General features: G+C 35.0%; 2 protein-coding genes across 5 annotated transcripts in view; one reads left to right on the plus strand and one right to left on the minus strand.

Annotated features, from left to right (window-relative positions):
* Positions 1-4,955, minus strand: part of Nup44A (nuclear pore complex protein Nup44A) — a 114,014-nt gene extending 109,059 nt beyond the window's left edge. The window contains exons 1-2 of one of the 2 annotated variants that reach the window (XM_090408060.1): positions 4,860-4,955; positions 308-443 (exon numbers count right to left, since the gene is read on the minus strand). In XM_090408060.1, coding sequence (XP_090264186.1) covers positions 308-418 — 111 coding nt within the window. In that variant the 5' untranslated portion in view covers positions 419-443; positions 4,860-4,955. Of the gene's footprint in view, positions 1-307; positions 444-4,599; positions 4,743-4,859 lie in introns of those variants that run through there. The other variant, XM_090408061.1, reaches the window with a different exon arrangement.
* A 98-nt stretch (positions 4,956-5,053) lies between these two features.
* The window catches only part of LOC150097047 (neuralized-like protein 2), a 70,480-nt gene continuing 59,801 nt past the window's right edge, over positions 5,054-15,732 (plus strand). For 2 of the 3 annotated variants that reach the window (XM_090408291.1, XM_090408292.1), the window contains exon 1: positions 5,054-5,506. Coding sequence is in view for 1 of the 3 variants with exons in the window: in XM_090408292.1 (XP_090264418.1) it covers positions 5,492-5,506 (15 nt within the window). In the remaining 2 variants the exon portion in view is untranslated. The remainder of the gene's footprint in view (positions 5,507-15,732) is intronic. The other variant, XM_090408293.1, reaches the window with a different exon arrangement.

Below are 15,732 nucleotides of genomic sequence, written 5' to 3' on the forward strand. Positions count from 1 at the left end.
AATTAGAATATGCTGTGACATGTTTACAACTCCAGTTAATCGGAAAGTGGACTCACTTAAACTAACATTATTTTGTGAAAACCACGTATATAGATATTTAATGTACTAATATAGGTATTTTTATTTTTACAATGATTCTATGTAGAAAACATGGAAATTCTATAGTACTAGGTGGACTGGTCCAGGTAGACTAAGGTGCTAGCTAGATAAAGCTAGGAACTCTAGTGGAATTAACACAAGTTTCTGCCAATTCAGATATCTCAGATGTAAGAAAAAGCAAATTTTCACTTATATAAAAAATCATTACCTTTACACTCTGATCACTTGAGCAAGTTGCAAGTCGCTTTCCATAAAAGTCATACGCAACATCATGGATGAGATCCTTATGATCTGCTTGTATGCGTCGTGCAACAAACATAATTTTGCCTCTTATGTCCAAATGTCTACAAGAAAAGAAAGATGCATCATTAATCTTACATATCACATATAGTATCTGTGAAAATCCAGCATATATAAAAATGTTGCAGACTTATATATGGAAAATTCATTAACATAAAAAGCCTAATTTGTCATCATCAGAACGAATAGACCATATTGGTCTGTTCCAGTCTTCTCATTATCCATCTAATATCCTCTTTTGAAGTTTACCCAGTCTTCTTTTTTAATTTGGGCTATATTTTGTTATTTGTTTAGGATATCAGGTGTTGGCCATTTAGTTATACGTTCTATCCAATTTTGTTTGTAATTTTTCTTCTATTGATTTTATTTTTAGTTCTCTTAAAATCTTCATTCCTTTTTTTTTCTTGTCTAATAATGTGTAATTTGGAGTTCTTCTAATGAATCTCATTTCACTTATTTTTATTCTTTGTTTACCTTGTTTGTTTATTGCCCAAATTTTGCTGCCATATACATTTGTGGGCACTGCTCAAGTATTTTGAATTGTGTTTCTTTTTGTACAATATTTGGATTGAGTGTTCTATTTATCAAGCTTATGATCTGTAAAAAATATGAAGTCTTTAATTTTATGTCTTTTTCTCCTTCATATGATATTTCACATCAAGATAAATGAAAGTATTTATCTGTTCTATTATTTTATCATTAATAACTATTTTACTTTTAACTGGAGTTTGTCCACAAAATGCCATTGTTTTAGTTTTATCTATGGGTATTTTCATTCCAAACTGTTCTACTATCTTCTTCTTTGAGTGCCATCTCCTATCGGAGGTCAGCGACTACCTTGGAAAATTCTGAGTGACCCTCAGCCACTCTGAATAGTCCCTCAGAGCTTATGCCAGTCTGCTGTTTGATGTCTGCCAGCCAAGATTTTCTATGTTTATCTGGTTCTCTTTTTCCATTTATCTTCCTTTTTATAATCAATTGAAGCAGCTTATATTTTTCATTATGAAGTAGGTAACCAAGATATGCAGTTTTTCTTCTTTTTATGGTATCTAAAAGTTCACGATTTCCCCATCTGTTCCAGTATATCTTGATAGGATTTTTAACATTCGTCAGTATAATCACATCTCAAAGGCTTCAAGTTTTTTTTTTTTAATTTTTTTAATTGATGTTGTCTTCAAGGTCCAAGTTTTTGCACTATACCTTACATAGCATTTAACCATGTATACTCTAAGCTCTAAATTTAAATTGTGGTTACATAGTGTTGATTTCATCAGGAGAAAATTTTTTTCTTGCCATTTCAATTATAACTTTTATTTCCATTTCTGGATTGCATTCTTCATTTAACCAAATCATAGAAAGTGACAAAATTTAAATTTTGTCCCTTTCTATTTCTTAAAAAATGGTTTATCTTTCAGTGTTTATTAATTTTCCTTGCCATAATTTTCTTCACAAGTAAATTCTCATCGAAAGGGATCACTGCTGAAGTTATTTCAGGGGTGTGACTGCAGGTTGTGCTGACATGCTTCACAGAAAAACATTCACAATCATAAAGTTTAGGAATGGTGAAATTATCACATGGTGGAACAGACATGTTTGAAATAATTTTGATGTTTTCTTAACTGCCATCTTCTTAGCATAAGAGGAGTCCAGGACAGGTGTGGTGGCTAACTTCCTTTTTACAGTCTCATATGATATTTTGTTCTGTGTTTATTTTTTATTTTTTTCATAATTACACCACTGACATGCACGGGAGTAAGCTGATCTACCTGACAGCTGACCCACTTTGCTTTCTTGGCAGAGCAAGATTTATTATGATATTCTACTACTTGTGCTACATCAGGCACAAGTAGTAGGAGACAGCAGGCAATTTAGGCATGCCTATATTTCTGCCATTTAAAGCATCTCAGGGAATGAGGGTTGCCTAACAGGACAGATGAGATAACTTGCATTTACGGATGTTAGCAGTTTGGATGTATCAAAAGTAAAAATGTCCTGGTTGGATTCAGCTGACTACAAGCAGTCACTCCTTGATATTTAAGCTCTGAATATACCTCCTCATTGAACAGGAGATCGCATTTTGCTATCACTCCTCTAGAAAAGTTAAGTGTTTAATGAGGTATAACTGTATGTTGCTTTCAGTAACATTTTAGAAAGAATGCAGATCCCAAAACAGTTAAAGAAACTATGTTCTGAGTGTGACTGATATGATACAGATGATACAACCTCTAAACTGAATGCATTTATAGTGCAGTTGAAATTGTGTAAGCTAATTTCATATTATTATCACAAAAATATCACCAGAATCTAGTTTCATAACTGCTATGGGAGATCCTGCCATTTCTTCTAAACCCTTCTGAATAAAGATGGATGGCATTTTACCTACATTTATACTGGTGTCACAGGTCTTTTATATTTTTTTTACTTCTGTTATCAAAAGATATATTTGAGGTATCAGAACTTGGTTGGGACTTTGTGAGAGCCCTGAAAAGGAGGATGAGGATTTCAAGCTCAAGGGATTCTCCGTTCAGTGCCAGAGCAAGCTCCTCACTATCACAGAGCTACACATGGGATGCCCAATATCCAACAAGCAATAGATGCACTCAGAAGTGAAAGCCCATAATTATCCTGAACACTATACCAGAACCACAGCACTAAACCTTGCAGGAAAGCCCACTAGCTGACTGATCCTGGCAAGACCATCCAGGACTATCCTTGTCTTGCAGAAGCCAAAGTAGTACAGAAGACAACTAGGATCCCCCCCCCCCCTTTCTGGATATCCACAGATCACACTGCATAGCAAAAAACATGGTGGCAGGACATTGGATCCCAGTGATGGTCTGGATGAGAGGATAGTAAAAAGATTCAGCAGAAGTAGAGTGAATATGGGAAGAAAAGCAGAAAAAAGGCGAAGAATAAAAAAAGTTAGTACATCTCTGAAAGTCCCATCCCCCACAAACAGATGTCCCACATGGAGAGGACATCAATAAGAATTAGGGACTAGATCTCACTAATGAGATCCCAAACAGAAATTGAAGCAAATATAATTCCATTGTTTGATTCATATTTTTCACAAAAGTATTCACAATAACTTCCTGTGTTTGAAAGTTAAAATGTTTTTTATTTCTTTTGTTAAATGCCAGTTGAAATAATCATGAGATATAGTCTTACTTTCATCACATGCTTATTTCTGAATTAGCATCTGAAGCTGTCCCACTTTTGCATTTTATTAGGGCCTCACTTTACAGTATTATTTCTGGAAAACAGCTAGTTCTCATATGCATTTTTCATCTCACAAAATAAATAAACCAGCTGGAGAATGTAATTACAAACACAATTATGCTAATCTCATACACTTGGTTACTTTGTAATTCTGATCAACTGACTCCTCGTCATCCAGAATCAGGGATGATAAAATATTCCTGCAACCATGTCCACAAACTTTAGCATATAAATGAGTATTCTGTTTCTGCCTACCTCTAAACTGAATGCATTTATAGTGCAGTTGAAATTGTGTAAGCTAATTTCATATTATTATTATTACTATGTGACACCTCCAAAGAGTCCAAGGACTCATCCGGCAAGGGCACACATCCACAACTCTCCGTCTCCACCACTCAATCCACCAACTACAACAAATTTCAACTACCATCATCATCTATGCAAATGCCACCACTAGTATTTTCACAATCACAAACATCCATGCCCATGGCAGAATCTGAACCCACAGCCTTTTGACTGGAAAGTGGATACACTAGCCACTCGGCCAACCAGGCTGGCATATGGAGTTATGAAGGAGCATAATTATCCTCTTGAAAGTTTGGATTCTGTGCCCCAACTTCAGCAAAACAAACTAGCTAGAATAAAGGCATCTCACAGACAAGCATAATACAATGCCTTGCAGTCTTGGATTCCTACTAAGTACTAACACTTGCATCTAAAGCAGTTCTTTGAGTGATTACATTCCTAGGAATAAATCAAAGCAAAATCTAGATTTTGAATTATAATGTAAATTAAAAATATGTAATAAATGTTATTAATAAAAATTAGTATTAAATTATATTACTAAAACATTAAAAAAGTCAGGTGCTGCCAGTGTCCTGAGAAGAATAGAGTTTAAACTGTAGTTAATTCAGTGACACCTTACTAAAATACGAAAACATCGTCTCCTTCGTCATTACATCTTGGAAGGTGTGTAAATACCTAGATAACTCGTCCCCAAGATCGTTACTGGACTCTTCTACTTCTTAGCACAAAGATTTGATTGCCTTAGTGAAAAATGAATGTATTTATTATACTTCAAAACTGTGATCTCACCCACATGTAAACTTTTGAAGACTATTGTAAAAACTCATTTGAATTATCAATGTTGTTTTATAATTCAGTAACGATGAATATACATTAAAAGCAATAAGTTTAACTTAAATATAAGATGAGGCACCTGAAAGTAAACCAAAACTTACTCTTATTAATATTAATAGTTATAATGTTCCTTTTAAAACTACCGCATACAAAATACAAATGATAATTTTTTGACGGTTTCTTCCAACACATTTCACAATTTGTGTTGCAAACTTAAATAGCGCCATCTATACTTGCTGTTTCGTTTATGTAATATAAAACAAACTGTTATTGGGTATAAATGCCAAAAAAACAATTGCAACTAACGTAACGTCATAGTCGTGAATAATGTTTAGTGTTTGATAGTAATGTCGGGACCAACTTTTTATTTGTCGATGAAGGCTGCTGTTACTTTATTGAAAACAAGCAATATTACAATTTGTTATGTGTATTATTAAAATGTGACTGGACTGTCTTCGCTCTGTAGTTTATTAAAAAAAAATCCCACTTAATATATAATACATTATAATACAACACTGGATCAATTAATAGCATGTGCCCATAAATATCTTCTGTTCACAGGGAAGCAGATGAAGAATAGCACGCTTTTGAAGATTAATCTGTGACATCGCTATCATTTGGAAATTCTCTTAGCATAAAGGTTGTGTCGTGTAAGTTCGGCTATCTTTCCTTCTATATAAAACGCATTGTGATAAGTTAAATTAGGAAAAGGAGAAAACACTATGACCGTGTGATGTTTAATCCTTGGGTAAGTAAATGAAAACATAATCATACCTTATATTTATAAAGGAGAATTACCAAAAAAAAAAACGTATCAAAAATAAAACGTGAAACACTTCACACGTATAAATTATGAGTTGTGTGCATTTTTGTATATTATGATATATTTAAAATTATTTAAATACTTTACCCCGAAGTTTGAGTGTATTATAAAACAATAATTAATATATGTGTACCCCCGACATATAGCCTTGTATTCAGATGTGCAATACTCTGTATACCATTCAAAATAAGGTGAAGAAAATTTTACCAGAAGACACAGTTATATTTACTTTACACTGTGAACTGTGACAATGCTATTCACTTAAACTGTATTGTATAATATTAATCAAAAATTCATATGGAAGAAACTAATAAAATGTGAGAGTACCAATTTTTTAGCAGTTATGAAATATAAGTGGTCTTTTCTATTTTGCACATTTTTGTGTCTTCAGCAGATAACTAGAGTAAATGTCAAGGTGTTAAGGGAAATTTGACATTGCTAGCAATTTAGGGACAGTTACTATTTTCACTACACACACCTGACAATTAAACCATGTTACAATACCTATCTGTAATAAAAACACATCATTCACCTGCAGAGTGATTGGTTTTGCATTCGTTTCTTTGACCACAGTAATCCTTTGAATATGAAATGAAATGTCATGCCCATATTCTTCTGATCACAAGAAATAATACAAATCGAATTCATTACCCATTCATTCATTATTAAAAAAAAAAAAAAAGAAGCAAACACTTCAAGCGACTGTAAAGAAAATGATAAAGCATTTTCATTCTCCTTGCTCCTTTTTATGGCAGTTCATGGAAAACCACATAAAAAAAAAAGAATAAGAAGAATGAATTTCTTGTGTTTCTAAAGAACAGCTAATCTTAGGGAGACGTGTAACAGAACACACAAGCTTGTCTTGGATTTCATCATTGCATCAGATGCTTTATTCTGATAAAGATGTTGAATGAGCTCTAATTGGTTTTGTTGAAAGTTGAACTTGAAGTTATCACCTAGGTGATTGTCAATCCTATGAAGGCTTCTGTAAGGAAAAGATATGTGCAACTACAAGATTGATATTCATAACAAACTGAGGGTCCATCTTTGAAGAGCAATCCCATGGAATGAGAAATTGGGTAAAAAGTTCATGGCTGTTTGGAAAAAATGGTTAAAGAATATTTAACAACAGGAAGATAAATAGGTTAGGTGCAAGATGGAGGAATGGTGAGATGGAGCATGCAGTTTGGAAAGAAAAAGTATTATGAAATCAGGTTGAGAGACAATAATCACATAAGGATTATAAAATATAGGCTCAGAAATAGAAGCTGGTACATTTGTAAGGAAGGATGGTTATGGTACTGGTATAAAGAATATAATTTAAGTATTAAATGAATGTTTCATAAGTGTATTTGGAGATATACTGGAGAAAGTAGGGGAGACAAGAGATCTGGGGTTGATGATTGATAGAAACCTAAAATTCAAGGGACATATTGCAAAGGTGGTGAAGGTAACACAGAGGATTGCTGCAATAATGAGAAGGACACTGACCTGCAAAGATAAAAGAATTATCATTCCGTTGTATAAGACCCTGATCAGACCACACTTAGACTATTGTTCTCAGATTTGGTCCCCAGGATTTGAAGGAGTTAAATTAACTCAGAGGCAGACAACAAAGACAGTTTCAAGATGGTACAATGTTAGTTATGAGGATCGGCTGAGGGAATGTTGACTGCAGAGTTTGGTGGATAGAAGAAGGAGAAGTGATATGATTGAGACTTTTAAGCTGTTGAGAGATGGTTACAGGGTTGACACTGGGAAGTTCTTTTGCTTGGTTGAACAGTGGGAAGGAGTGATGACAAGGGGCCATCCCTGGAAGTTATGAAAGGAAATTGTGAGCAAGAGGGTGAGGAGTAGTTTCTTTGCATGGAAAATGGTTGAACCTTGGAATGTATTGCCTGATAGAGTGGTGAGGGCTAGAACGGTCAATGAGTTCAAGGACTGGTATGATAGACTTTGTGTTTCCTAGGAAGGACCTCCCATGATGAGTCTTTTGACTCCTTGTCAAAAGACTCATCATAATGATAATAATAATAATAATATTTTAGTCTGATGAATGTGATTTTTCTACAAAGCTCGAAGAAAAATGGAATGTTGGATAAGGAGCTAGAATTAAATAAACAAACTATCTTTTAATAGTAACTCAGTGTTAAGGTAGGGGTCTTTTAAATCAATTTTTCAAGAAATTTACAGAGCTCTTGACATGCTTCTTTGAAGAAAGCTTTGCAACAGAGATAATCTCAGAAGAGTCAGTAGTATACAAGGGGATTGGGTGCATGACCAAGATTTTTATTAGATTTATTTTTGTTTATCTGAAGTGATAAGAGGTTGGTGTGGGCTAGGATCCTGGATTGAGTGATACTAACAGGATTTTCTATGGGATTTTAGTATGTTTGATCAAAGATAATATTTTAACAATACATGTTGCAGCCATCATGTATGTCACCAGCTGCAACATGTATTGTTAAAATATTACCTTACCTATCTATATAAAAAAAAAAATCAGCTAATGCCTTTTTGTTCCCGTATAGGGCGAGGCCATTTTTAAGCCCTAACTTTTGGAGACTAGTAGGCAGTTCAATCTCCACAGGTAGCCAATCAGAGGTAGCTGGCACAAGGCTATCACTAATTAATTGGCATGCAGTGAAGAAGGCAGCTAGTAAGTGCCGCCATCTGGTGGTTCCTAACCCTAACGCAATATATTTAATGTCTGAAAATAGTGTGGGTTCGACGGCTGATTTTCTCGAGTTTACGGGACGATAAACCCGAGTTTCTGGGAGGAAAAGCCCGCTAGCCCGTGTGGCAGAGATCGACTAACTCTGGAACCGGTCAAGAAAAGGCTTAGAAAAAGTTCCTCTAGTCGTCGACTAGATTCGAACGCCTTTCGTCGTGCGGCCAAGCACTGTAGAGTGCAGACGCCACTTCTCCAATCGCCAAATACCTATATATATATATATATATATATATATATTTGGCGAAGGCCTTTGATAATTGCCACATGACAGGTTGATTTAAATTGCAATGGAGAGAGTTAAATAAAAGATTGATGAATTGGATAGTAGATTGACTATCTAGTAAGTATCACCAACTTGTATGGTAAGAGTTAAGAGCAAAAGCACTAGCTAGTGGAGTGCTAAACTGGTTTGTTTTACACTTACATTAATGATATTAGAAGAAACTTAAATGGAAACTTATTATTCAGATAATAAAGTGAGAGAGAGAGCTACAAGAAAATGAAACAAATGTTCTGACTCAACAGAAGAATTTGAAATAGATTAGCTGTATAGGTACATTACTGCCAGTTCATCGTAGTGAAATATAAGATTTTCTTTTTTTTTATGAGATGTAAATAGTGGAAATGGTTTTGAGTCAGTATGGTGTGAGGTGGAGGTGGGCATGAAGAGGTATTTAGTTGGATGTTGCTATAGGCCAGGGAATGTGGAGGTGGTGATGATGAAATGTATAAATAACTTTGGTTAGTAAATAAGAGCAGGATAATTATTATAGGTGATTTTAATTATGGCAGTATAGATTGCAATGAAAAAATAGTATTTGGGAATAAGAAAAATGAATTTCTTGAGTTCTTAAGAGACAACTATCTTAGGCAGTATGTAAACGAGGGCACATAAGGATGAAGAGCTTTAGATCGGATCATTTCATAAGAGGATGCGATTATGAATGAGGTTTATGCTTTCCTTCAGTTGGTGAGAGTGATTGTGAAGTTGATCACCTGAGTAGTTGTGGCTAGCCATATGAAGACCCCTGTGAGGAAAGGATATATATGGAATTACAACTTTGGTTGCTTTTATTCATTCTCCTTTACTCAGTGTTAATGCCTGCATGCATGCATGCATGCACATATCATTGTTCTGTGATTTCTGATGGCAATGTAATGTTGCCAAAATATAGGAAAGTATTAATGAAAGTTATTATAATTAATATTTTAGAATACGTCGTTATTTCCTGAAAACTAATTGTTATGAATAGTGAACATATAACCATTTCTACTATAAAAACTAGTGAATTGGATTGGATAGTGACTGGCTGTCAGATAGGTATCAGAAAGTTGTATATGGGGGGGCACAGTATCCTAAAAAAGGAAATTCACCAGTGATGTGCTGCAGGGGCCTCTATTGGGGGTCATATGTTCAATTTGTATATTAATGATATTGGAATAGGTGTTTAATTGGTGTTATGCAACTGTTTGCAGATGATGCAAAATTGGGAAGATCAATGCAAAATTAAGTGGATGTCAAGGCTTTACAGGAGGACTTGAATAGATTGTATGAATGGGCAGTTGAGATTCAAAATATACACTTAGTGGGGGAAACTTTAAAGGAGGTAGATGAGGTGAGGGATCTGGGAGTAGTGGTGGTAAAGAACCTGAAATTCAAGGGCCACATTGCACAAGTTGTGAAATCTTCACATGAGATAATGGCAATTATGCAGAGGACCTTGATGTGCAGAAATAAAGAAGTTATTATTTTATTGTATAAGGTCTTGATCAGGCTTCATATGGATTATTATGCATAGATTTGGTCACCAGGTTTTCATGGTGATGAGAATATTTTAAGGTGGTCCAGAGAAGATTCACCATAACTGGTCTCTGGAATGTGGAACATGAAGACAGATTGAAAGAATGTAAATTGCAAAGGCTCATGGACAGGAAGAGGAGGAGGGGATATGATTGAGACATTTACCACTCCTAGAAACTGTATAAGGAAGATGTGAGCAAAGGAGTGAGTAGCAGGTTCTTTGCATGGAGAATGGTTGATGAGCTTATTATTTATATGGGTACTCCATGGAGTCAAAAGACTCGCTGCAGGAGACCACTCTATCCATTAACTCCCTGTCATGCATCTCCTTAAACATATTTATTGTTGTGGGGGAAGTGTACTCGCAACCACTGGCAATCAGTTTCACTCATTTACCACTCTCCAAGTAAAGAACCTGGTCCACACCATTACTTAGACAACTTCCAAGTGGGACTCCTTGTTTTCCTCCTACTCCCCATGTATTGAAAAATTTCTTCTGTGTCAATCTTATAGAATCCTTTTAGCAACTTATAAGTTTCTATCATATCCTCTTCCCGTCAGCTAAATCATATCATATCCTCGTGAACATTCCACAGAGACCTCTCACCAGCTTGGTCACTTGTCTCTGAATCTTCCTCCCACCTCTCGATCAACAAGAAATGCTGGTCACCAAATCTGTGCACAGCATTCAACATGTGGCTAAATCATAGTTATAAAGAGGGATAATAACCTCTCTATCTTCACTTGTCAATGTGTTCTTCAGCATCCAAGCAATCCTATAAGCTATTTTGCTAACTCCTGCAATATGTCTTCTGAATTTTAATTTTCTATCCACCATCACCCCAAGATCCCTAGCCTCATCAGTTTCCTGTAAACTAGTGCCATCAATATGATTTGAAGTATGTAATCTTTTCATCCTGAAGTGCATTATCTTACATTTTACAACATTCAGTTGACAACCATGTGCCCACACTGCCAATTTATTTAAATCATCCTGTACGATATCCACATCACCTTTATCAGCTATTGCCTTCCCTAGTTTTGATCATTGACAAACAACTGAATATCCCCCTTTCAAATCTTCTGTGATATCATTAATGTACAAATTAAAGAGTAGTCCAAATACAGAGCTCTGGGGTATTCCACTAGTCACACTCATTCGCCTTGATTCCACTCCACCATACACCACCCTCTGTCCATCATCCACCTCCCCTCCTCATCCATGCCACCAGCTTCTTATCCATTCCTATTTGCTCCAACTTATTGTAATAGTTTTCCTTGTGGTATTCTATCAGATTACTTTGCAAAGTCCAACAGTATTGTGGTGTAGCCATTTCCTTGATCCAATTCTGGTGTCACCTTATTATAAAAATGACCCAAGCAGAGATACAATATTCCAAAAAATAAACAACATCATTAATAGCAAAATAATAGTGAAATCCAACATTACTCCCAACTTACCAAAAGCCCTATTATCTTTATAAATGAACCCGAATATAATGATCACTATAGCAGACAAAGGGGATACAGTAGTCATCATCATCAACAAAACCGATTACCACAAGAAAATAATGGCCATCTTAAACGATCAACTTACCTACCAAAAAATCCAAAATGATCCCACCTCCAACCTCATAAAACAAATCAACAACACCCTACACACTTTAAAAAATCAGAACAAGATAGACAAAACCACAATGAAAAACACAACACTACATGTACCCCTTGTATGTTCGGGAACATCAAAACCCACAAAGATGGTTACCCAATACGGCCTATAGTCTCCTACAAGAACAGCACCATTAGCAAAATTCGTAAAACCAAACTCATTAAACCACTACTTACAACGTCAAACTCCATGATCAAAAACACGGACGACCTATTCCAGAAAATAAACAATTTTAAATGATATAATCACGTAATCACGAGAAAGATATTTATTTAACCAAATATTTCGGTCTGGAAATAGCAGACCATCGTCGGTGGTATTACAAGAACAGTTTAAAAAATATACAAGCTAGAATACTAACAATAGATCGTTGAAATTAGAACATGCCGCGTGATGTTATATCACTAAGTATGAAACGAAATATTTTGAAGTAGAAACATGATTGAATTTGCTATTTAAAAAAAAAAAAAAAAAAAAAAAAAAAAAAAATTAATGAGTAATCTTGATTAGGCTTTCCCAGATTTTTGATATAGATATGCAGTCATTACGATTCAGGTTGGGATGATGGAGCAAGGCCTCCACGCTTTCCTTGAACAAACGTTCGAACCTGTAACGGGATCTATGTAAGAGGCGCGTCTTGGACCAAAGGATGCTGTGGTCAGTTTCAATCCCGTGTTGAGCCAAACCAGACTTTTCAGGTTTATTGTGAAGAATGGATGATTGATGTTCTTGGATTCTTTTTTCAAGAGAACGTCCAGTCTGTCCAAAGTAAGAGAGATCACAGTTGCAAGGAATTTGATAAACTCCAGGAAGAGATAAAGTTGAGCGTTTGTCTTTAGGAGAAGGAAAATGAGAAGACAATTTGTTAATAGGAGAATACGTAGCTGTTAAATCATATTTCTTCAAAATTCTTGCGATAGGTTCTGAAATACCGGAGATATAAGGAATAGGTACTCGACGTATTGAATCTTTGTTGTTTTGTGGAGGATTATAAGATGTAAGAAGACGTTGAATACTTTTTTCAGAAAAGCCATTGAGTTTCATGTGTTGCTGGATAGTAGAAAGTTCTTTCTGTAGATAATCAAAAGTAGAACAATTAGTTTTGGCTCTTTTGATGAGACATTTTATAATTCCTGTTTTATGACATGGATGATGGGCTGATTCTTTCAGAATATAACGACCTGTGAATGTTGGTTTCCTGTATACTGTAGTTGTAAGAATATTTGAAGATGATCGGATGAGGAGAACGTCTAAAAAAGATAACTGGTTGTTTTCTTCTAATTCCATAGTAAACTTTATGCGATGATGTAAGGAATTAATACTGTTTAAAAAGGAAGATAAAGTGTTTTTACTGTGAGGCCAAATAGCAAATATGTCATCTATATATCTTACCCAAAAAGATGGTAGAGGGAAACTAGATGTGAAGAGGACTTTTTCTAAATGTTCTAAATAAAAGTTGGCTAAAGCTGGAGAAAGAGGACTTCCCATGGCTGTTCCTTCTACTTGGCTATAAAATTTGTTTTGACATATGAAATAACCAGAATGTATAACGAAATCGAATAGTTTTATAATATCTTGAGGAAAGATGTCAGCAAGTAGTTTTAAAGTTTCCTTAAGAGGTACATTGGTGTATAAAGATTCTATATCAAAACTAACCATAAGATCTGTAGGTTGTAATGAGACATCTTTTAATTTTTCTAAGAAATCTGAGGAGTTTTTTAAAAAAGAACTCGAGTTGCCAATGTAAGATTTCAGTAATTTAGCTAGATATTTGGCTATACGGTAAGTAGGAGAATCAATGCAATCTACTATTGGACGAAGAGGATAGTCAATCTTATGGATTTTTGGAAGGCCATAAAATCTAGGAGGTCTTGCAAAATGAGTTTTAAGTCTTTCAATTGTGTCTTTATCTAAACTGATGACTTCATCAAGGAGAGAATTTAATTTCTTTAGTTGTCTGTTGGTTGGATTATAATCAATTTCTTGATATGTGGAGCGATGAAATTATCGCTCCACATATCAAGAAAATCGATTTTTTCAAAAAATGGATTTTTTCAAATGGATTATGGATTTTTTCAAAAATCCATAAGATTGACTATCCTCTTCGTCCAATAGTAGATTGCATTGATTCTCCTACTTACCGTATAGCCAAATATCTAGCTAAATTACTGAAATCTTACATTGGCAACTTGAGTTCTTTTTTAAAAAACTCCTCAGATTTCTTAGAAAAATTAAAAGATGTCTCATTACAACCTACAGATCTTATGGTTAGTTTTGACATCTAGTTTCCCTCTACCATCTTTTTGGGTAAGATATATAGATGACATATTTGCTATTTGGCCTCACAGTAAAAACACTTTATCTTCCTTTTTAAACAGTATTAATTCCTTACATCATCGCATAAAGTTTACTATGGAATTAGAAGAAAACAACCAGTTATCTTTTTTAGACGTTCTCCTCATCCGATCATCTTCAAATATTCTTACAACTACAGTATACAGGAAACCAACATTCACAGGTCGTTATATTCTGAAAGAATCAGCCCATCATCCATGTCATAAAACAGGAATTATAAAATGTCTCATCAAAAGAGCCAAAACTAATTGTTCTACTTTTGATTATCTACAGAAAGAACTTTCTACTATCCAGCAACACATGAAACTCAATGGCTTTTCTGAAAAAAGTATTCAACGTCTTCTTACATCTTATAATCCTCCACAAAACAACAAAGATTCAATACGTCGAGTACCTATTCCTTATATCTCCGGTATTTCAGAACCTATCGCAAGAATTTTGAAGAAATATGATTTAACAGCTACGTATTCTCCTATTAACAAATTGTCTTCTCATTTTCCTTCTCCTAAAGACAAACGCTCAACTTTATCTCTTCCTGGAGTTTATCAAATTCCTTGCAACTGTGATCTCTCTTACTTTGGACAGACTGGACGTTCTCTTGAAAAAAGAATCCAAGAACATCAATCATCCATTCTTCACAATAAACCTGAAAAGTCTGGTTTGGCTCAACACGGGATTGAAACTGACCACAGCATCCTTTGGTCCAAGACGCGCCTCTTACATAGATCCCGTTACAGGTTCGAACGTTTGTTCAAGGAAAGCGTGGAGGCCTTGCTCCATCATCCCAACCTGAATCGTAATGACTGCATATCTATATCAAAAATCTGGGAAAGCCTAATCAAGATTACTCATTAATTTTTTTTTTTAATAGCAAATTCAATCATGTTTCTACTTCAAAATATTTCGTTTCATACTTAGTGATATAACATCACGCGGCATGTTCTAATTTCAACGATCTATTGTTAGTATTCTAGCTTGTATATTTTTTAAACTGTTCTTGTAATACCACCGACGATGGTCTGCTATTTCCAGACCGAAATATTTGGTTAAATAAATATCTTTCTTGTGATTACGTGATTATATCATTCAGTCTTATGTCGCAAGTATCCTTAAAACAACCTAAACAATGTTACTTTATCCCGGGAAGACATCCTCACCTCATTGGATGCAACTTCATTATACACAAACGTAGACATCCCCAGAACATTAGACATTGTACACACACTACTCACAGAGGACCACACACTTCACGCATGCACAAAATTAACACCCAGTGACATCATAAACTTGATCAAACTCATAACATCAGCCAACTTCTTTAAGTTCAAAAACAAGATCAATGTATGTTCAAATTTTCGGTCTCCCTCTGGGCCAAAACATCAGTGGACATCTAGCGGAATTATTCTTGGCACACACAGAATCACTCCTACTCCACCCTTCCTTTACCCCCTGCCATCACCTTTTATGACAGAGACGTGGACGGCATTCTATGCATTGGAGAACTTACACACATCACCACCTTACAAACATCCCTTAACAATTACAGTAACAGACTAAAATTCACCATGGAAACCAAACAGAACAAATCCATC

The sequence above is a fragment of the Typopeltis vanoorti genome, chromosome 18 (assembly GCF_054136105.1).
Source record: "Typopeltis vanoorti isolate ZY-2024b chromosome 18, IOZ_Tvanoo_1.0, whole genome shotgun sequence".
Classification (NCBI taxonomy): domain Eukaryota; kingdom Metazoa; phylum Arthropoda; class Arachnida; order Uropygi; family Thelyphonidae; genus Typopeltis; species Typopeltis vanoorti.